Genomic DNA, 22,150 nt, shown 5'->3' with positions numbered 1-22,150 from the left:
GATTTATTCCACTTTTTTTTTTTTTTTTTTTTAGCCCCTAAAGCTTTCATTCCTCTTAATCATTGCGCTTTGCTCGGCAGAAGCGGCCAGGCTTGTTAATAGATCGATTTTTTTCTAGTGTACTGATCTTTAAGGGGCATACGTGCTTGCAGGGGGGATGATTTGGGGTGATGAATATTATTCCTAAGGGAATTATTATGAATAATATCACTTTGAGGTTGAGATTGTGCCTGGTGATTTGTTCACCTTTAGCCTGACCGTTCATCTTTTTCAAATTGATGAAAAATACGCTGCTAGGCTTTTCATTATAGTGCCAAATCTTGGACAGTTGAGCCATTAAAAAAGCTCCATGGTGGCATTTGCTGTACCCCTGTAACCCAACACCGGGGAATCCCTAGCAGTCTGAAGACACAGACAAAGCTTTTGGGTTTCCTGCCCCTCAGTTGGCTGATACCAAACCACGGCAAATCTCAGTTATCTAAGGGAATTCCTTCCATGTCCTTTTCACGCTTTTTTTTTTCTTTTCTTCTCCCCCTCGCTGGCTATGTCGCAGAATTGTTTCCAGCCTACTCACAGCTCACTGTCTGACTACAGTTTGGTTAATAAGCGCCTTTTAGATGATCACATTATACCGCCACTTGACAACATTTCATTACCAGCGTTTCAGTCGGAGCAGCCCTGTTAGATCAGACCACAGAAAATCATCATAAAAAAACTAAATAATCCTCACAAAAAGGGGAAAAAAAACGAGCTCTGCACTTTTATCATGAATCGATTCATTCTGCAATAAAATTCCAAGATTTTCACCAACATGCTGCTTTTGACTCACTGCATCGGAATTCTTCTCTAAGTATAGACGGTGATGCTGCAGCTCTCTCTGTCCAGCTTTCTCACCTTCTTAAACCCAAAGATCAGCTTCCCAAGCGTCAGCTTTCATGCTAACACCACCATCAAAGACCTCTGACTAGCCAATACTACCATTATATACGTTGCCTCATCGTATTTAGATTGTGAGGCCAGCGTTTGCACAATCCTTTCCAAATTTTGTCATTAATATGAAATAAACTAATGCTGGACAACATTGAGCAAGAACAGAAAAACTTTTTTTTTCCCCTAACCAAACTGCAAAACATGAATTATGACTTATATTGTGAGTTTGCTCCTTTTTTTTTTCTCTCTCTCTCTAAAAAAAACACCATAGCAACCGTTCTAGCGATATGACATAAGCGTGAAAAAAAAAGTAACACGGTAATTTCTACAAAGTAAAAAAACTAAGAACACAGCATAGTCCAACGATGAGCGCCGGCATCGTAAGACTTCATTTGACGACTATCTGCAATGTAAACAAATGGGGGGGGGGGGAGGTGGACGTTTCGAAGCATAGAACCCATCTTCAGAAGCCTGTAAACACATGTGTACTTTTTTTTCGGTCTCGTAATTTTTCCACCCGCACTTCATATTTCGGTGGTGACTACACCATGAGTCAGGGCAGAGCTAGAGAGAGAGAGAGAGAGAGAGAGAGAGAGAGAGAGAGAGAGAGAGAGAGAGAGAGAGAGAGAGAGAGAGAGAGAAAGAGAGAGTGACAGCTCCTTTTAAATTGGGCCCGGGCCCGAGTTCAGGAAATACATATCACACATAATACTTTCCTAAAGCGAAAACAGATTCCCCAGCTCCCACTCACTCACTCACTCTCTCTCTCTCTCTCTCTCTCTCTCTCTCATTTCCTCACTCGGATTTTTTTCTTCCCTTCCTAAACGCAGAAGAAAATAGCTCAGGAGCTGGACAACATTCTTCAAGCTTAAACCAGGGCTCTGTTTTTTAAGACTCGGCCAACGTGTTTTCCTGTCTGCTCTCGGAATTTTCCATGTGTTCCGATTTACGTCCGTTCTCTTCCGGACAGCCGAAGGTTCCTATGAACGCCTCAGTCTGTGTATTTCCGACCACTAATTTCTGTTTTATTTTATGCATTCTGTAGCCAAGAACTGTTCATCTTAGTGCCCTCGTTTCTTGCTATTTCAACAAGTGAATGAAATATTGGGGTTGTTATTTTATATCCTTTTGGGTTCACGTGATAAAAACTCTCATTTCAGCATCCAAACGTTATCTCGGGTATCTGGAGAATCTGGCTACTTGGAGTAAGTAACGCACATAATACACACAAGGCACAATCGACAGAAGCAAAAAAAAAAGCAAGAAGAAAAGGTCAGACACTGGCTAAAGCGCTCATGTTTCCTCAAACGCTGAGTATTTCAACTTCACAGGGAGTTTTAAGAAAATAAACTGGGCCATCCCATACATCTTGGGGTGAATAAAAATCTATTGCATGACCGTAAGAGCTTCTAATCACGACCAAAGCGTTTGCCGTGTAACCGCTTCTGATCAAAGACTGGAAATGGTGTTTTTGTTCTCCATAAAATCGTACGTCATTTTCCCTAATGCTGACTCAATAAAGAGTAGGTTTCAGAACGTCAGAACGTCTCTTAAATCCTCTTTAATCCACTGCAGCTCTGATAAAAAAAAAAAAAACATGACACATCGGGTTGCATCGGTGCTCTAATACAATACATGGATGGATGGATGGATGGATGATATCGATCATTGTGATGATGCAATTAACAGAGCTTGATATGCATAAATAAAAAAATCGAGAGCGGACAAAATGAAGTGTGCAGAGACATGACATGACATCTTGAGACATGAGACAAGTTTCCTTAAGGAGGATGGGCACGAGTCCTGATTTCTATGGTGTAAGGGAATTTGGCTTGTCATCCCATCATGTGTTCTTTTTCATAATATTTATGTATATATTTATGTATATATTTATATATATATATATATATATATATATATATATATATATATATATATATATATATATAAACTCAATGGGAGTCAAGTTTAGATTGGACAATTGGTCAGGAAGCAATAAATGAAACACACAATATAGGAGACCTATCAATCTATGAGATTCTTGTCTGATTGATCATTTTCATCATCGATTGTCTACTACCAGATGAAGAAAAAGAGAAAAAGAAAAGAGAGAGAAAAAAAAGATCTGCTTCACCTTTGTACACTAAAACAAGGCTGCATCCCAATCCTATGCATGCTCCCTTTCACCTCGAGCCCTTGCACACTCATCATACTCTGTTCACTACTATGGGATTCATCTATTACTAGTGATTGTTTTAAATGAAAAAAATTAGGCAGAAACTATACAATAATCCCACCGTACCAAAGAGAAAAGGTTGGAATGGCAGTCTTCGAGGCTTGCCCCGTTCGCCACCCAATTCGCCGCTGTAGTCATAGTGGTCCGCCGATGGCTTCCTCAGAGAAGGGCATGTCGAAATCCTCGATCGATCGGTATTAGGATCGAGCCCACGGTGCCGAAAAAAAAGGGTTCCGTTTTCAAACAAAACAAAAAAATAATCAAACAGGATCCCTGTTTATAAACCTGATTGCTTTCAGGAAAAGGCGTGATGAAGGTGTGTGTGTGCGCGCGCGCGCGCGCGTGTGTGTGTGTGTGTGTGTGTGTGTGTAACGGAGGATCCTGTCCTCATGCAAATCGATTCTTTGTTTCGCCGATCCGGATGTGTCCGTAAACACCGGGCCGCTTTCCACCGTGAAACCGGATCATTGTCGGCCGAGATGTGGCGTGTAGCCGTGCTTCTTTAACCCGAACCGGGAGACACGACGCGCCGTGGCCATGCCAGATTTCCTCCTCTTCTTCTCCTCCTTCTTCTTCTCCTCCTTCTCGATCTTCTTCTTCCTCCTCTTCTTTTTCCCGCTTGATTGTTTCGATCATACAAATCCTACAGTAATCTCACGCGCTGCTGTAATCCAGAACACGGCGTGTTTTGTGTGTGTGTGTGTGTGTGTGTGTGTGTGTGTCTCTGTGTCTCTGTGTGTTTTTTTTTCCTTCCTTCCTTCCTTCCTTTCTCTCGTTTCTTCTCCGAGCACAAAATCCATCCGATGGTCTGATTATTGTCCGTCGCCAAGTCGCACAAGTTTCCCCATAATCCCAGTGACACGTTTTATTGAGCTGTCTCGGTTAGGAACAATAAACCGAGCGCGAGGAAGAGAGAGTGTGTGTGTGTGTGTGTGTGTGTGAGAGAGGGAGAGAGAGTGCGTGCGCGCGCGCGATAGAGAGAGAGAGAGAGAGAGAGCGAGCGAGCGTGTGCGCGCGTGTGTGTGCGCGCGAAAGAAAGAGATACCGAGAGATCCACGGCATTCCGCGCGAGACGCGGACACGGGTGTGGGGTGGGTTTGAGAGAAAAAAAAGTGCTCGTGCACGAGATGTGTGGAGGGTTCTTCTTTTTTTTTCTCTCTCTTTCTTTCTTTTTTTTATTCTTTTTTTTTTTTTTTTTTGCACGCTCTATTTATAGCATAGAAATTGCATCGCCGCCTTCTTCTCCTGCACGAACACCGTTCCGGGGAAAGAGAGAGAGAGAGAGAGAGAGAGAGAGAGAGAGAGAGAGAGAGAGAGAGAGAGAAGGAAGGAATGTCCAAATCCCCGTTTCACTTTGTAGCAACACACCACTGCAGGGCTAAAAATAAAAGCCTGACCCTCTCCGATCAGTCACGATGTTTTCGGCTTGAGGATGCACAAGCTTCAGGAAGCAACAACATCAACAGAACAACCTCACACACACACACACACACACACACGCCTGCGCGTGCACACACGGACGTAATTCTTCCTCAAACGAAATAAAAGTTGTGAGCGCCACCAGGAACATAGCAGAACAACAGAAAAAAAAGATCTTCCTTCCTTTTTTTTGTATTCGACCATTACGAAACCTTCTTCCTTTCTTTCTTTCTTTCTTTCTTTTTGTATCTCACGTTGCTTTTTTATTTCAGATCTGATCAGATTTTGGGAAACACATTTCAAACATTGCATGCTGAGAGAGAGAGAGAGAGAGAGAGAGAGAGAGAGAGAGAGAGAGAGAAATGTGTCGACTGGTGCAAAAAAAAAAAGAAAGAAAAAAAAAAAAGAAGATGGGGAAATAAAAAAATGCATTCAGTGCGCGTGCATGTGTAACACAGTAACACACCAGTGGGCGTGCATGTGATGCATAGTTATATGCAAATGAACAGAATGGGTCTTTGCGTGTGTGTGTGTGTGTGTGTGTATGTGTGTGTGTGTGTACAGTAGCTGGAATATTCTCTCACCCTTCACGCATATCTATGTAATGGCGGCCGCCAGCGCTGCCAAACAAGAGACTCGCTTTCCCATTGAACCGAGTGGCGCGCTCACGTGATCAAAGCGCGCGCCCGCGCTACCGTATAACACAGTGTATTTAATATGAGGCAGAAGCGCGGCGGCGGCGGCGGTGGTCCGGTTCATGAGCTCTTCACCGCCGTTTATTACAGCAGGACGCAGGACGCAGGGCTCGGGGTGAAGAGCAGGCAGGCTGAAGGCGCCGGGTTTCCTGCCCTGAGAAAGTTAAAGGGATTACATCAGTGGAGTTAAAAATCTGATTACAGGATTTATAGGACTTGCCGGAAGAGAGAATGTCGCAATTTCTTATAATAAACCTTTAACCGGACTGTAAACTAATAGAAAGTATGTGTATATATACATACGCACGCGCACACACACACACACACACACACACACACACACACACACACACACACACACACACACACAGACAGACAGACAGACAGACAGACAGACAGACAGACAGACAGACAGACAGACAGACAGACAGATAGATAGATAGATAGATAGATAGATAGATAGATAGATTATCTCTCTATCTTCTATATATTTGCACATTTCTTTTCTTTGCTGCTGTAACACAGAAATGTCCCCACTGTGGGGCGAATAAAGGTATAACTTATCTTATCTTATCTTATCTTATCTTATCTTATCTTATCTTATCTTATCTTATCTTTTATATATATATATATATATATATATATATATATATATATATATATATATATATATATTGTCCTGTGTGTGTGTGTGTGTGTGTGTGTGTGTGTGTGTGTGTGTGTGTGTGTGTGTGTGTGTGGAGAGTGTGTTCAGGTTTATAAGTTGACAAGAATCTCCAAAAATAATTAGACATACATCATAAAAATTTTGTTCTGAAGTGCGTTTAACATTTAATACTACACTATTTTACACTGCACACTTCTATACAACCCACAAGACACTTTACAAACAAATTGACACAAATTACCCAGTTAAAACACACACGCGCACTACATTCTTTCTTAATATTTCTTGTTTGCTTGTGATATGTGCTGATCATATGATCATTTTATGTGTTGTGATCGTATATATATATATTGAGAGAGAGAGAGAAAGAAAGAGAGTGTTCAGGTTAAAAGTTTACATGTATTTTATTACATGTGTATAAATATATATATATATGCAGAGGGATAAAAGGTTCAAAGATAAGTTCACATGTATTCGAAATCACGTGTTTACGTAAATATTTATTTACAAGAATCTCCATAATGCTTATTATTTATAACAAAAAAACAGACATCATACAAATGTATTTCTTTTTTTTAAATAATACTTCCGATTTCACACAGTAAACTTCCATTCCATCCACAAGACAAGATAACATCTGAATTCACCAAACTGAACTAGTTGAAAAGTTTAAATCTTGATCAAACTTGATTGTCTGTGTTGTGTGTTAATCAGGCAATCCTTTTGTGTCTGTGACAGTTTCTTCATCAGAGTCAACATTCCTTTGTTTGTCCTGAGCTGCTAAACTGCCCAGAATGCCTTTGACAAAAGACAAACTTATTGAAATGTCATGGCTGAATCAAAAAGCTGTCACAAGCTCGTAAAGGTCTATAACAGGAAACATGGCAAGCACATCACACACATCACACACTGTTAACAAACTAAAAAGACTGCAAGTGGATGTGGAAATAAAGTCCACCAACATCCATTTAAACTGACAGACAGACAGACAGACAGACAGACAGACAGACAGACAGACAGACAGACAGACAGACAGACAGACAGACAGACAGACAAAATAGATAGATAGATAGATAGATAGATAGATAGATAGATAGATAGATAGATAGATAGATAGATAGATAGATAGATAGATGGATGGATGGATGGATGGATGGATGGATGGATGGATGGATGGATGGATAGATAGATAGATAGATAGATAGATAGATAGATAGATAGATAGATAGATAGATAGATAGATAGATAGATAGATAGATAGATAGATAGATAGATAGATAGACTGTATAGCTTTGAACACAAACTAGACAGACACTTGTAAACCTGGAGATTTAAGCTAGCAGTGGATATAAAACACATATAAGGACACAAACAAGGACAATACTGTAAAAAGTTTCAAGATTAAAAAAGTTTTGAAAGTTGAAAACAGTGGATAATTTGCCAGGAATTTGACCCATAAGAAAACCGAACCCAGGCTTAGTAGTGAGGAAGGTGCAGCAGGCAAAGAAGAACCGAAATATTACAGTTTAATCAAATTCCACAGCTCATCTGTGCACAGATTCTTGTCACTATAAACCATCTCTTTTACAACAAGCTACAAGAGGAGTCACTGGATTTACAACTGGTGTTGTGTGTTGTGGTCAGATTTGTCTATAAAGGAAAGTTTTTGGCTGTGATCTTTATCAACATTTTTAATAGACTGTAAACAGGAGCATAAAAACGAAACACATGCCCAAAAACATGACCTAAAATATAAAAAAGCTCTTGTGCAAGAAAGGGTGTAGCAAGATCTTCGACATCCGATTTAGGATCAATAGCAATAGGTGCTGTTGAGGCTGTAGTAAATATTTAATGCAGAGGGTGCCAATAATTCTGAAACCAAGTCATGTTCGATTAAATAAACCGCTGCAAATGTACAAAACATCGTTTTATTGAAGGATAATATTTATTCTGGCACTTGCATTAGAATCCGTATATTATATGTTCTCAGGATTACATTGTGCTACATTATGAAAAAGAAAACCGAATGACAGAGAATAAAGAATAATAAATTAGGCCACAGTCACTCTAATATATGGCTTTCAAAAAGTAATAGAGAGCACTGGGCAGATCCCATAATTCATGAGTGATAGTGTGAGTAATTACAGTCGAGCAAATTTTAAAGTACGCTGCCAACCACCATGTGCAATATTAAACGCGAACGATAGAACCATTTTCAATTACTTCTCTTTATCTTATCTGTAACAAAAATGGCAATCATAATCCAATAAGTGAATATATAGATATCATAACTCAGTAGATAACGAGAGGCTTTGTTACTGCATGAACCGCTGCAAGTAAAATGGGGTGAAAATCCAGTCAAGCCGCACCAGATCCGAAAGGAAAACACTAAACATCGGGCTGAGGGATCGATGCAGTGAGCGGTATTCAATTTGCCAAATTATGGTTATTTTGGCAAGCGTTGTAAACCCCTGCTGTATCTGATAACCCTTTCTGAGTGAAGTGGCTTTTGGCTTCGAGCCGCTTCTTATAGCTGGGAGGATACTGAGAGAGTAGAACCGAGAGGAAAGGGAGATGGAAGAGATATGTATCAGACTTGGCAAGAGCTGAGCCCAGCATTTATTGATCAGGTCTTTGTAGCAACACGGCAGAATTCATCTGGAGTTTCTTCACCTTGTTCAATATGTCCTCGAGGCCTGGAAAGGTCTTACTTAAACAGCACTGCAGCTTTGTTTGTTCGGTGTCTTACTGTGTAAATCCTTCTGACGGAGCCTTATCGTCTTTGATAAATTACAGGAAAAAGTCGACGGCGGTGTCAGATCAATCATAAAGCCAGCATTAGCAATTATTTCCTCATGGATTGCTGGATTGGGGGTTTTTAAATAATGAAAATGACTTTAGGGAATCTGTAGTCGGGTTCACTCACGATTATGGTGGCAAATGGAAGCGAATTGTTGCTATCAATTGTTTCTTAACGCTAAATAAATAGGAAATATCGACCTGTTTAGCTTTTTCTTTACCACAGCCAAGTTTGACCTCATTGCCGAAGCACTAGATTTACATTTAGAAACTACAATCTATTTTTATACTTAATCTAAGATTTCTTCTGACCACAAGTATAAACACTTGGAGTTCACTAGAATCCTCTGGAACCTTGGCTGAAACCAGTTTCTATGACCTGATGAAGCAAAACATTTTGGGAAATGATAAACTTGGTGATAACTGGGTAAAAAAAAGAAGTTTGGTTATACAGAATAGAACCTAATTCCCACTATTAGTTATGCATTTTATTCACAAGCTTTTTGTACACGTCTATACCAAAAAAGTATCACAGGGAGCACCAACCTTTATAAGTCAGTGTGCCAAAAGACATCATCCTGTGTACATCGGGAGCTGTGGAACTGGTGCTATTCTGACCACGTGCGTTACCACGTCTGCTATTCTGACCACGTATGCAACCTGTCACTGAGCTCTCTTCACACGTGAGTTTCATTTCAGCACCCACCCTACTCACTCCTGCGGACTTCGCCCTCAACGCGAACATGAAGATCCAGCTCAAAGGGTGCCCTTTTGATCTAGCACGAATAGTTACTGAGGGTCATTGACACGCTTCCAGGACATATTCCAGAAGTGGCAGGAACACTGGGAGCACTGTGTTGCTGTGCAAGGGGACTATTTTGAAGTTGTAAATAAATAAAGTACATTCTTGTAAACAGAGCCAATCTCTAAACTTTTTTTATACTTTTTGATATGTAATATGTCAAGTGTTTTATACCTTTATCTTCTTTTTTCGGCTGCTCCCATTAGGGGTCGCCACAGCGGATCAACCGTCTCCATACCACTTGTCCTCTACATCTGCCTCTTTTAACCCAACCACCTGCATGTCTTCCCTTACCACATCCATAAACCTCCTCTTTGGTATTCTTCTTTTCCTACTTCCTGGCAGCTTCATCCTCAGCATTCTTATACCGATATACCCCATGTCCCTCCTCTGCACATGTCCAAACCATCTCATTTGGACCTCCCTCACTTTGCCCCCAAAACATCCTACATGCGCTGTTCCACTAATAAACTCGTTTCTAATTCTGTCCATCGTCGTCACTCCCAACGAAAACCTCAAAATCTTCCACTCTGCTACCTCCAGCTCCGCCTCCTGTCTTTTACTCAATGTCACTGTTTTTAAACCATTCAATATTGCAGGTCTCACCACAGTCCTATAAACTTTCCCTTTCACTCTCGCAGATACTCTTCTATCACAAATCACTCCTGTCACTCTTTTTCACCCACTCCACCCTGCCTGCACTCTTTTCTTTAGTTATCTAACACACTCCCTATTACTTTGCATTGTTGACCCCAGGTACCTAAACTTCTGCACCTTCTCCAACTCTTCTCCCTGCAACCACACCACTCCACTGCCCTCCCTCTTATTCACAAACATGTACTCTGTCTTACTCCTACTGACTTTCATTTCCCTTCTATCCAGCACATACATCCAACTCTCCAGGCTCTTCTCTACCTGCTCACTACTCTCACCACAAATCACAATTTCATCCGCAAACATCATAGTCCACGGAGACTCCTGTCTGACCTCGTCCGTCAACTTGTCCATCACCACTGCAAACAGGAAAGCGCTCAGAGCCGATCCTTGATGCAGTCCAACCTCCACCTTGAACCAGTCTGTCGTTCCTACTGCACACTTCACTGCTGTCACACTGTCCTCATACATGTCCTGCACCACCCTCAGTTACTTCTATGCCACACCTGACTTCCTCATACAATACCACAACTCCTCTCTCCACTCTGTCGTACGCTTTATCTTAATCCACAAGCACACAATGCAACGCCTTCTGACCTTCTCTATACTTCTCTATCAACATTCTCAAAGCAAATAATGCATCTGTGCTGCTCTTCCTCAGCATGAAACCATACTGTTGCTTACAGATGGTCACCTCTTCTCTCAGCCTGGCTTCCACTACTCTTTCCCATAACTTCACTTTGTTACTGATCAACTTTATTGACCTGTAGTTACTGCAGGTCCGCACATCTCCCTTTTTCATAAAAACCAGCACACTCCTTCTCCATTCTTTAGGCATCCTCTCACATCCAGAATTTTGTTGGTTAAAAATCTGGTTAACAATCTGGTTAAAAAGCTCCACTGTCATCTCTTTTAAACATCTTCACACTACTGGTATGTCATCTGGGCCAATCGACTTTCCAATCTTCATCCTTTAAATAGCTGCTTTTACTTCCTCCTAACAGATCCTATCCACTTCCATCTTCACCATCTGCACCTCATCCAACCTTCTCTCTCTTTCTCTAATTTTCCTAATTCATCAGCTGCTTCATCTTCTCAACACACTCTTCTCACTAGTCAACACATTTCCGTCTCCATCCTTTATTGCTTTAACTTGTAGCACATCCTTCCCAGCTCGATCCCTCTGCCTGGCAAATCGCTACAAATCCTTTTCTCCTTCCTTAGTTTTCAACTTCTCCTACAGCTCCTCATATGCTTTTTTATTTGCTTTACCCACATCCCTCTTTAACTGCTGCCTTTTTCTTTCCAGATGTCACACCAAATACCTTTCTTGCCCTTATCACTTCTGCAGTATTTGCCCAATCATCCAGCACCTCTTCACCACCACAAGCCCCTGTCTGACCTCTTCCCTGAATCTCACACTACAGTCTTCCTTCTTTAGTTTCCACCATCTTATTCTTCTTTCAGTCCTCACTCTCCTTTACTTCTTCACCTCCAAAACCATCCTACAGACCACCATAGGTAAGTCTCGCTAGCAGTAGATTCTCTATTAGTGACTACCAATGAAACAAAGGTCTATTAAGGAGAAAAGGATGACCCATCTGTGTAACATTCATAATTGGTCAAGTTTTCATCATAATTGAAGCAGAAATACAGTGGCAAGAGATATCAAATTTCCCTTTATATGAGAACAACTTTAAAAAGCAGGGTCGCACTTGTGTATTATCCTAAACTAATTAGGCTTCTCTGATGATAGCAGCAATGACAACAACTGATATCCCTCCAAAGATTGTTTTTTACAACTCCTTTTCCAAGGCTGACGCTTTTGACTATTGCAAATCGCCCGAACAAAATTCCAGTATGAAATGACCAGCTGGGCCTGAAAGCACTCCAGGGAGTGCATAACGCAAACTTGTTATCTGGAAAGAAAAATGCCTCTACTTTTCATAAGCTCAGTCCATAAGAACAATCACAAAATAATCACATTCTGCTCCCTCTCTCTTTCTCTTCTTCTCTCCCTCTCTCTTTTTTCCACTATGGCATTTCCTGGAGAAGAGCCTGTCTGGGAGAAGAATAGATGGCATGCATTATAATGAACCGAGCCTGACACCGGCTCATCCATCATCCAGCCTGGGAAAATTATAGCACTCCGGACGGCACGAGAGCCACTCACAAGCCACTTCGCAATGGCACGGTGCTGGCTAAAAAAACCACGCTATCATTGCCTTAGCCAAAATAAACGCACTGAGAATGGAAGAGGAGTGGGTGGGGTGCTTAGGTGGGGGTGGGGGTGTTTGGGAGGCTGTGGATATGTGATGCAAGATCACAGCTATGCACATTTAGTGGTATTATTCCCAGCTGCTGATTGAGAATTGAAAAATGTTGTACCTGAAATAATTATTTAACTATTAACAGGAATGCAATGGATCATTTAGGTGTCAGACCATACTGTACATACCATACGATCATTAGATCCTGATCATTTGAAAGAGTTGTAAAGGAATCCGTTTTTATGCCATTGACAAAAGCTATTTGTTGCGAAAAATAATGTGTTGGCATTTGTTTCCCAGTAACAAAAAAAGTAAAACATTTTATAATTTAAAGAAACTTTGTATAGTTTTTCCAATAAACATGTACAACATTATGTATTTGTGTTTCTTTTTTTTTTATTTTTTTTTTATTTCTTTAAGCACTTTTCAAACATTCCCTTAATTTTTTATTTTTATTTTCGAGGCCATTACAAAACTACAGTTACTGCAATAGATCTGATATATATGTGTATATGTGTGTGTGTGTGTGTGTGTGTGTGTGTGTGTGTGTGTGTGTACAAAAACTTTTTTCAATGAACCATTTTCAGTGAAAATCCTTCAAATAACATCTTTACACACTTTTGGCATCTAAACAGTTAATTTTTCCAAACATTCAGCTGATTTATTTCTAACTTTGCGATCCAGTTCATTCCCAGAGCAGTTCAATAGGATTTAGGTGCAGTGAGTGGGCAGAACGTTCCATGATAGATATCACTCCAGTCGACTGTCTGCTCTTTAAATAACGCTTACAGCACTTGACTTAAGTACGTTTCAGGTCTTGTTGTATGGTGAAGTTGATTCCAGTTGTTGCTGTCCAGATGGAATTGCATGGTGTTGAAGTATGGAATGGTAGCCATGTTAATTCAGTATTCTTTTCGCCCAGAATAAGTCTCCAACTTTCCCTGCACCAAGAAGTTTCCGTCCACAGAACAATTTTTTGTCATTCAGAACAATATTATACTTCAATTAATCCTTATCAATTATTTCATGTTATTTTTGTACATTGTCTGCAAAATAATACAGTAAAACGATTGGTTGCTGTCTATCTGCACATCTTAGCTACCTAAGTAATAAAATTCATACTGTCCAGTTAATACAGCACTCCAATAGTGATTAGTGATTTATTAGTCCTAAAGTGTTTAAACCCCTAGTGTTTGAACGTCCACAAAACAAGTCTGAACAAGATTTCAGCTTTCGCCAAATAACCGGAAGAACGTTCTACTTTTGAGCTTTTTTACAAACACTTTAGCTGCGCTTACTCCCTGAGGATCTGAACTTCCTCCACTAAGGATGCCATAAATTTTGTATGATTATGAGAAATTTCTATTCTGCTCCCCGATTTTTTAGATTTTTTTTATGGATGATGAATTTCGGCGTCTTTACTCCTTTACAAACGAGCTCCTGATTAATTCCGTACGTCTGTTTTTTTTTTTTTGTTTTTTTTTAAGAATGCAATAACCCTGCCAAGGTCCTTGCATGCTGCAGGAAGCCTGCCATGCCCAATAGATTTCCCCTGATCTGTTGTTATTTCCAACATATGGTGACTGTTAAAATTCTTTTGTACTTTCCAGCATTCCTCATCAATACCACCGAATCTTGTTTTGTTTCTGCTCAGCCCAGAGTGCACTTTAATTACATAAAATAAAATAAAAAGAATTTGTTAAATGCTCAAGATGAGGTTTGGCATCGGTTGCACTCTGCGGATTACAGTTTAGCGCTCATCTGTTTAGACGTCGCCAGCAAGTGCATCTCAGAAGGCAAACGCCTTTCGTTCAGGCCTCACACACTGCTGCTGGCGTTCTGCTCCGAATCTGCCACATGCCTTGATGCGTTCGCGTTGGGCCACTTCACCAGAAAACAATATGTCAAACATTTGTCTTCTCCTAAAAACAGCTTTTTTTTCACCCCTCACCATTTTGACCAAATGAAAAGCATCAGTCAAGTCATTCATAGTTGGCTTTCATGACAGGCTGTCCAAGCCACATAAATAATGTTGTTTTCTAAAAGAATAATGAAGCTTAATATGACTGATTTGTTTTTGTACACTTGGAAAGGAATATCCTACTGAATTTATCATTTAGCCATACATTTTTATATTTGGCCATTATATATATAACCAAGGTACTTTTCAACACATCTCTCTGGATTTCTAGGGTTTGTAGCAACATTTATCTGTACAAAAAACTAAAACTTTGAACCAAAAGTGGAAATTACTTAATTAACTGCACTCTAAGAGGGATGTGGCAGTTCAGTATTAAAGGCTTCTGGGTTACTGAGGAGAAGGTCAAGGGTTCAAATCCCAGTAACACCAAACTGCCATTCATTGGCTCTTAAGCAAAGCGCTTTAGTGTCTGTGCTTTAGGGACACTATCATGGCTGACCCCAGGATATATACTTCAAATTGTATTATATAGAGATAACAAAGAATATACAGAGTATAAAAGAACTTCAGGAGGTTTGCAGACAGTAAAACAAGTGTTCTAAAAGGTGTAGCGTAAAGTTCAGTAGTTTAGAGCCATCAGATTTCTATTTAAACTATTTATAGTATTATAGTATTTATAATATGCCAAATGTTAATGCATGCACAAGTATATTTTCCTCCCCTTGGTAAACTACAGAGCCATAGCCAATAATTGGGGGGGAAAAAATTTTTTTTAAATTAATGCAACAATGAACTTGCAGCAAATCTCTCCAGTGTTCTAGTAAATCATTATTTTTTACTTTATCAGACATAAAAAATCAATTTGGACTTGTAGTGCATTTGTAAGGGCAGCGCAGCGTTGCCCATTAGGCAAGCCGACTGGCCTGAGCCAGAAACTGACCCCAATAAATTAACCTCCTTAAGTTACTGCCTTCGAGATAACCTCTTTTTCTTCTTCCCTACTGACCGCAGAATTCTTTTCCCTGCACGGCAAACCAAATACAAGGAATGCAAAGGTGAGGCTTATGTCCGCAGTGCCTGAATAACCACAAAGTACTGTTTATAGATCATGCACTTATTCATCATTGATACATTTTATCGTCTCAGGGTCACCATAAGGAAGTACTTTAAGACTACCCTACTTATCATAGTATTAGTGTGTGTGTGTGTGTTTACTACAAACAAGAATGAACATGTATTCAGTTTTACTGAGAAAATAAAACTGAAAACCTGTTTATTTCAGCCTCCATTATAATGGTACTATAGGGGCAGATGTTGGATTTGAAAACATAATACATACAAAAAATATATACATTTTCTTGGAAATGCACCAGCGCTATATTTTCAAAGGGAAGACTTTCCGATCCTGCGTCAAAACATCTGGAATTGTTCTTTTATTGACCAACACCGAAGTTCAGCTTTATCAAGACGTCCATCTTCTAAGAAGTCAATCTCACACAAACACGTTTACCGTCGATGCACATTCGGCTGTGTTTGAATTTGCACCATGTATCTAGAGTACTAATTGACAGTTCAACAACTGCCCTTGGACTTTCATTTCACCGTAGCAGGTTCGATTATAACAAAAAGCAAACATGTCGAGATTCTTGCTTGTGGCAATGACACATCCACTCAACATGTGGTAGATGAAGATTAGATAAAGAAGGTTTCATAGATGGGTAAATGAATTCTTTAACACTATTTGGTTGACTGTTGAAAAGGTTAAAAATAGAAAAATGAACTTAGGGAACGTAAAAAAAATAAAAATGTTAGCTGAAAATATCCATCCTAGAAGTTTATGTTGGAGTCCACTAATAAAAGTGTAAATCCACCATGGCCACGTTTAAAGCATGAGTGTGAAGAGACCCCTCCTTGCCCACTTGTGGACTTCAATACACGGCTCAAATCAAAGTGGCTCTGTGGCCATTGAAGTGAAAGATGAACAATGTGGCCATTCTCCCAGCCTGGCTGAACAGGCCCATCTATCACCGAGCGCCGCAGATTAATTCAATTCATCAGCTCTTTGTCTCCTCAGGCTTCCTAATGCGACGTGATATTGCTCAAGGGAGCCTCATAATAAATGTTTGGATGCAGCCGGAGCCCGACACTCGTGCGGGCGAATTAAAACATTACTCTCTCTCCTGCTAGCTCTCCCCACCGACCTGCCCATCGCAGCAGCATTCCCATTATTCTAATGAGGCCACGGAGGCAGCCCTAAAGCAAGACAGGGTGGAGGAGGGTGGGAGAGAACAGAGCATAAGAGAAGGAATGTTGGTGTTGAAAAATTTCAAGAGTTTGAATTAATGCATGAATTGTTTATTGATCTTGAACTAATCACTAGAAAGTGGAAGAGCTTGATCTAGATTCTCCAATTACACAGCACAAAGCCAGATTAAAATATGCATTAACGTGGTTGGGTGGGTTCGTAACAACGTGTCTTTTCTGGAAACCTGGTACGAGTGGTTGAGCCTGAAAGAAAGCAAGTGTTAAAAACAGCTCATTTTGCCCTCCATGTTCACACTCATCTAAAAGGGAAACTAAAAAGGCATGCTTGATCGAATTATTCACTCCTAAATCTTCCTCGTTTCATTGTGCTTTGTCTTTCCCCTTGCACACCCTTCTGCTGAGAAATTCAGCCGTGATCGTCCCCAGAGAATGGAGGGCTGCCAGCTCATGTTTATGCTGGCTGCCTGAACTGTTCCTGCAGATTCTCAGCCAGCCAGAAGCATGAGTGAGATCGACAGTGCTGGTAGAGCCCCCTTGTGGATTCAGCATGACACTGACTGCAGTGTATCATGTTCAGGAGCCTCACTGTAAACATGGGTTGCCCTAACATTACACCAGCATGAATAATTAATGAGGCTTTTTATATCTGGCTTAGAGGCTGAATCATGAGCAGTAGCAAGAACCATACACCTTCCAATCTACTGGTGACCCATCACCTCAAAACAAATCACATCAAGTCAAGTCAAGTTTTCTGTAAAGCTGCTTTGAGACAATGTCTGTTGTGAAAAGCGCTATACAAATAAACTTGACTTGACAAAAGGACTAGTCAGAAACCTTTTAAATCAAGAAGCTTAATATTTATTGAGAAGTTCTCGACTCGGCCGGTATCCCATCCTTCCACCCCTCCAAAAACACAGGTAGTAGCTTGTTGCAATGGCTCCAGCCATCAAGATCAACACCAGGCAAACAGTAAGTGCAACAACCCATATGGGAACTCCTCCTAGTTCTAAAAACACACAACAGTAAGTGAGTAAGTCACATGGCATTTTAATTTTCAAATGGTCACTTGAAATACACAAAACGAGACTGTAAACATTGAGGGTATGGTAAAGGGGAAGGAGCCACAACTAAAGGCGAAGCAAAACGGGCGGACAAGGAACAAAACACGTACTTGTTGATTTAGAGATACACTTGTTTACTCCAGTAAGTGTGCGCCCATTAAACTTTCACTTGAGTAAAAAATACAAAAAGTATTTGCCTTTAAAGTTACTCAAGTATCCAAAGTGCTGCGATATATTATGGCTATAATGTTCCGATTACAATTGATCACAAGACGCTTGTTCAATTAACTCCGTTTAAATGAAATGTTACTTTTCGCACTGTTAGTCTTACAACAGAATGATACAAACAGGAATCACTATTAAAATAAACTCAAAAACCTTCACAACTATTTCAGAAAAATTGCACAAATAAGGCCACAGATTATGGCAAGTTCGTGTCAGGAGTTTCTTCCATCGTTCATTACACTCAATGTTCTACTTGCTGTTAAACTGACTAAACTGCAGGTTCCTGAAAAGTAGATGCCACCAAGGGGCAATCAAAACAAGTCCAAAAACAGAGCATGCGCTACCCTGATTGGTGACTTGCTGAGTGCTTGATTAGGTGCATTTTTAGTCACCCCACTGATTTTTGCAAAAAATGTAGTTTAAAAAGTAAGATATTTGACTTTGAAATGTAGTGTAGTTAGTCTCCCTAAATGCAAATACTTCAGTAAAGTACATATGCAAAAAAGCTATTTAAATACAATAATGAATTACATTTACTTCGCTACTGTCCACCACTGACCCAATCACTGATACACCACTAATCCCAAGTCACAAAACACCACTGCCTCTAAAGACAGAATGCCAATTTCAAATGTTCACTTGACACACTAACCTTGTTCAGCAGGCCAGAATGACTCATCTGATGCACTGGATTGGGAATCAACCATTGCAAAAGGACCTAGAACCCTGTGTGTATATATTCCTTGAGAAAAGAGAAAACAGGAGGTCATCATAATTGGGGAAGCAGAGATGAAGAAACTTTAGGAGCCCCACCTAAACTTCTGAAGTCACAGTATCCAATCCCCAACACTTATACACCATTAATTCAGAACCCAAACACCTTAAACTAAAGATACAATATCCCCATCAACACCACCGATCGTTTAAAAAAAAAAAAAAAAAAAAAATACCAGACTCCGAGTTAGTGCCGTCTATACAAGTGAAGTCGCAGCAGCTACAGAGATCACTTTGGGCTGGATCATCCAGAAGCTCCCACCTACAACATTAAAGTCCATTTAGCTTTTAGTGGAACCATTGTTAAATTTCACTATTAAAGTAAAACTCTGAATGCTGAAACTATTAACCAGCCAAGGAACCCTCAAAAGGTAACAATATACTTCATAAAAGATCGACTCTAGAACTCCAAATGGTCCGTGAGCTTGTTGTGTAGAACGATTCTCTGCAGAACCCTACAGACTTTTAGTAACCCCTTAATTCCAAATTAAATGTGATTAAGAAGTCAAGAACCCAACTATCCAATAAAGCAAGTGCATGTGCTGAGTATTCTTTGCTTTGGAAATAAGCAAAAGCATTTATTCACAGTGCAGATTACCTGTTTTGGTGTTGTAAATATTGGCAGGCTTTTTGAGTGACACTAAAGGTCTGAAGATCCAACGTGGCCATGTCACAATGAAGGAACACCTGAAAAGGTACATTTTTGGATCATGTACTCAAGACATTTAAACCCAAATTAGCCATTTTATGTTTAAATACAGAACAGTTCCCACTTGCTCTCCAGTGGCAAATTTGAAGGGTTGGAAATAAAAGCGAATTTCTGTAGGATCCCGTCTGGGCAAGAACTTGGCATTTCCTTCTTTGCTTTCTTTAAGGCAGCTTTAAGATAAAGCCCAGATAGAACATTTGTCAGCAAGTTAGGTATCAAAAAACTAATTAGCAGTAGCCACATTAATCTCCCATGAGAAATTGGACAAAATAATGTTTACCCAGCATCAGAAATAAGTGTATGCAGCTGGCTGGCCTGAGTGAGGTCCGTGGTGTTTGCCAACATGCAGCTCTGCAGGTAAATCTGCACAGGTGCAAGGAGGTCCTGCTGCTGCACTTTGGCCAGGATGTTAATTCTGGTGTCGAATGTGAACATGGTGAATGGAGCAGGCCCATTAAAATCATCTACAGGGGAAAAAATAAAAAAATCATGACCTTCATTGCTACAGTCACAGCTTTGTTATGAATCTGTGCTAAATACATACGCAATGTGAGAAACTAAGTTACTTCAAATGCAATAGACATAAAACCAGGCAGTTTTGCTAAATAAATAAAATGGAGGGGCAGTATCAAATTGGGGGGAAAAAACAAACAACTTCAAGCAGCTTTTTCTTACAATTTGTTACCAGGCCAAAATCCACTTTATGCTAACTCAGGTTTGTACACAATTGCAAAGGAAAAAAAAAACCCTAATAACGACAACCTCTTTAGATACATACAAGACAAGATTATGAACTAGTATCTAGAAATGTATAGACACCAGACATGAGCGCATCTTAAGTAAAAACTAGTGACAAAATATTCTGTAATAGTCTTTGCAGATATATAAAATCACTAAAGAACATGATCATACAAACCAATACCGAGAAAGAAATCTCGCTTGTACTTTGAGCCACAAGATTCGGTTTACTAGCAGCAAACATGAGGGATTTCCAAATGCCAATGTTTATGTACATTATACTCCTAAAAACTGGAAAAGAGTAAATGTCTAGAAATGTCTCATCCAATTGAATTAATCTTAGATAAGTGTAAATTGTTTTAAATTGCACTGGCATGTTCAGGAGAACTTTTCTAGCCAAACTGGCAACCACAGCTTTTTGAAGTTTAGCCATTTACAAAGAAATTAAACAATATATTGCATGAAATATAATCAAGAATGCCAAACCTACTGTTCATCAACTCCAGAGTGAAGACGAGATCACGTTTTACATTATTCACATCAGCACTACTGCTATATCTGTTGAACATACACCACAAGAGTAAACCGGCACATATCCACCAGACATCATGCGATCAAAACTTTTAAAAGAACACAAACCACTTACCGATCATAAATACACTCCACAGGCTCAGTAATCAGAGGAAGACTGGCATGCAGGTTATAAGTCAGCAGGTTGGTGTAGGTCACCCTGTCCTCACTCACCTGAAAGTTACACATCAGCAATATAAAATACACAAGTCTTTACAGCTCCTAACAGGGAAACACCACCAGGTAACATGAGCAAACTGTAATAGCTCTGACGTGTTTAGTGATGGAGCTTACAAGATAAAAAAAAAAATTGTCAAAGATCTAAATGTGAGAATTTCACAAAAATAGCTGGAAAACTAAGACTTTGGAACCTGAAGAAATGGTTAAATACTATCATCGTGGGCATTCCTACATGGGTAATGTAAAAAATCTTCAACCTTATTATAGAACTAATCCTAGATACCTTCAAGCATTAAGTATGTGGAGAATTAGTTGTTTGACAAAATCAACAATGCAACTAAGTTTTTCAAGCCATCATTTTATGAATCAATACCATTCGTAATTCTCAAAATGAACTGCTCTCTAACTCATTCAGAAAACATGATTGTAGTGGATTGATGGCTAGTTTCTGTGATTTATTCCCACTCTATACACACACTAGGAATTTCAAATGACCTAGTCGTTTAAAACACACGACAAGCATATTACCACTTCTTTAAAACCACAGTCATGAAGCCAGACGGAGAACAGCAGCACGTCGTCGTCAATAAATATACTCGAGGGAGGGCAAGTCCCCAGGTGAGCTTTGGAAAGGTCCAGCTTTTGGTCAGAGTTTAATGCCGGCCTCCACTGAATAGTGACCGCATTAGGTGTACAGTCGATCACTAGATTTAGGAGGGAAAAAAAAAAGTCTTACATGTTTAAAACATCACAAACTCAATTGGAAATAAACAACTATGATTTCATGTGGAAACCCAATTATCTACTTTGCACTTGATGGACTGATTAAAGATTTCTGTCCATCGCTTTACCTTTATGTCCAAAAGAGGAGGCAACTAAAAGGATCACCAAAACACCCTGCATTAACAACATCTTCATGCCCACCATTGCTATAGAAACAGTGGCATGAGGTGCTTAATTACAGCAATCATTCTTAGCATTTAAGGAAAGGGATAAAGGCGGAGCTATTTCAGTCATCCAATCACATTCTCGGAAGGGAGAATCAATTATCTGTTCTGAATAATAAAGTGGAATCAGGTGTTAGAAAGCTGAGAAACATGCTCAGAAATAGAATCATGGGCAGCACCATTTCTTTAAATATAACATTTGTAAAAATCACTAAAATGGAAGTGTTAATCAAACAAAAGAATTGTATAGAATTACACATATACTTATATTACAATAAAGTATTGGGA

General features: G+C 39.8%; 2 protein-coding genes across 4 annotated transcripts in view; both read right to left on the bottom strand.

Moving 5' to 3' along the window:
* LOC310720699 (mediator of RNA polymerase II transcription subunit 13-like) overlaps positions 1-4,728 on the bottom strand; it is a 102,093-nt gene extending 97,365 nt beyond the window's left edge. Inside the window, exon 1 of one of the 2 annotated variants that reach the window (XM_083531561.1) lies at positions 3,233-4,728. In XM_083531561.1, coding sequence (XP_083387687.1) covers positions 3,233-3,304 — 72 coding nt within the window. In that variant the 5' untranslated portion in view covers positions 3,305-4,728. The remainder of the gene's footprint in view (positions 1-3,232) is intronic. The other variant, XM_083531560.1, reaches the window with a different exon arrangement.
* Positions 4,729-17,493: 12,765 nt separating this feature from the next.
* Positions 17,494-21,871, bottom strand: LOC310720557 (zona pellucida sperm-binding protein 3). Of its 2 annotated transcripts, none has more exons than XM_083531213.1 (10): positions 21,767-21,871; positions 21,444-21,619; positions 20,812-20,909; positions 20,656-20,723; positions 19,708-19,891; positions 19,483-19,597; positions 19,317-19,405; positions 18,895-18,980; positions 18,597-18,686; positions 17,494-17,664 (listed from the first exon to the last, which is right to left on the bottom strand). In XM_083531213.1, the coding sequence occupies exons 1-10, from the start codon at positions 21,840-21,842 to the stop codon at positions 17,510-17,512; spliced, it is 1,137 nt and encodes a 378-aa protein (XP_083387339.1). In that variant the 5' UTR covers positions 21,843-21,871; the 3' UTR covers positions 17,494-17,509. The 2 variants fall into 2 exon arrangements, with proteins under 2 accessions (XP_083387339.1, XP_083387340.1); XM_083531214.1 differs by having other exon boundaries at positions 19,492-19,597.
* Between the last annotated feature and the right edge of the window lie 279 nt (positions 21,872-22,150).

Source organism: Silurus aristotelis (assembly GCF_946808225.1).
Source record: "Silurus aristotelis genome assembly, chromosome: 26".
NCBI classification, from domain to species: domain Eukaryota; kingdom Metazoa; phylum Chordata; class Actinopteri; order Siluriformes; family Siluridae; genus Silurus; species Silurus aristotelis.
The sequence above is the reverse complement of the archived record's forward strand: the minus strand, read 5'-3'. Positions and strand labels throughout refer to the sequence as shown.

Bases quoted from the DNA above. Each gene is read 5' to 3' on its own strand.
- LOC310720557 (XM_083531213.1), bottom strand. From the start codon at position 21,842: ATGGTGGGCATGAAGATGTTGTTAATGCAGGGTGTTTTGGTGATCCTT. The intron at 20,724-20,811 runs GTAAGTGGTTTG...TATGTTCAACAG, and splicing joins GTGGAGTGTATTTATGATCG to ATATAGCAGTAGTGCTGATG. The intron at 18,687-18,894 runs GTATTTTTTTTT...TCTTTTCTCAAG, and splicing joins CGGCACTAACTCGGAGTCTG to GAATATATACACACAGGGTT.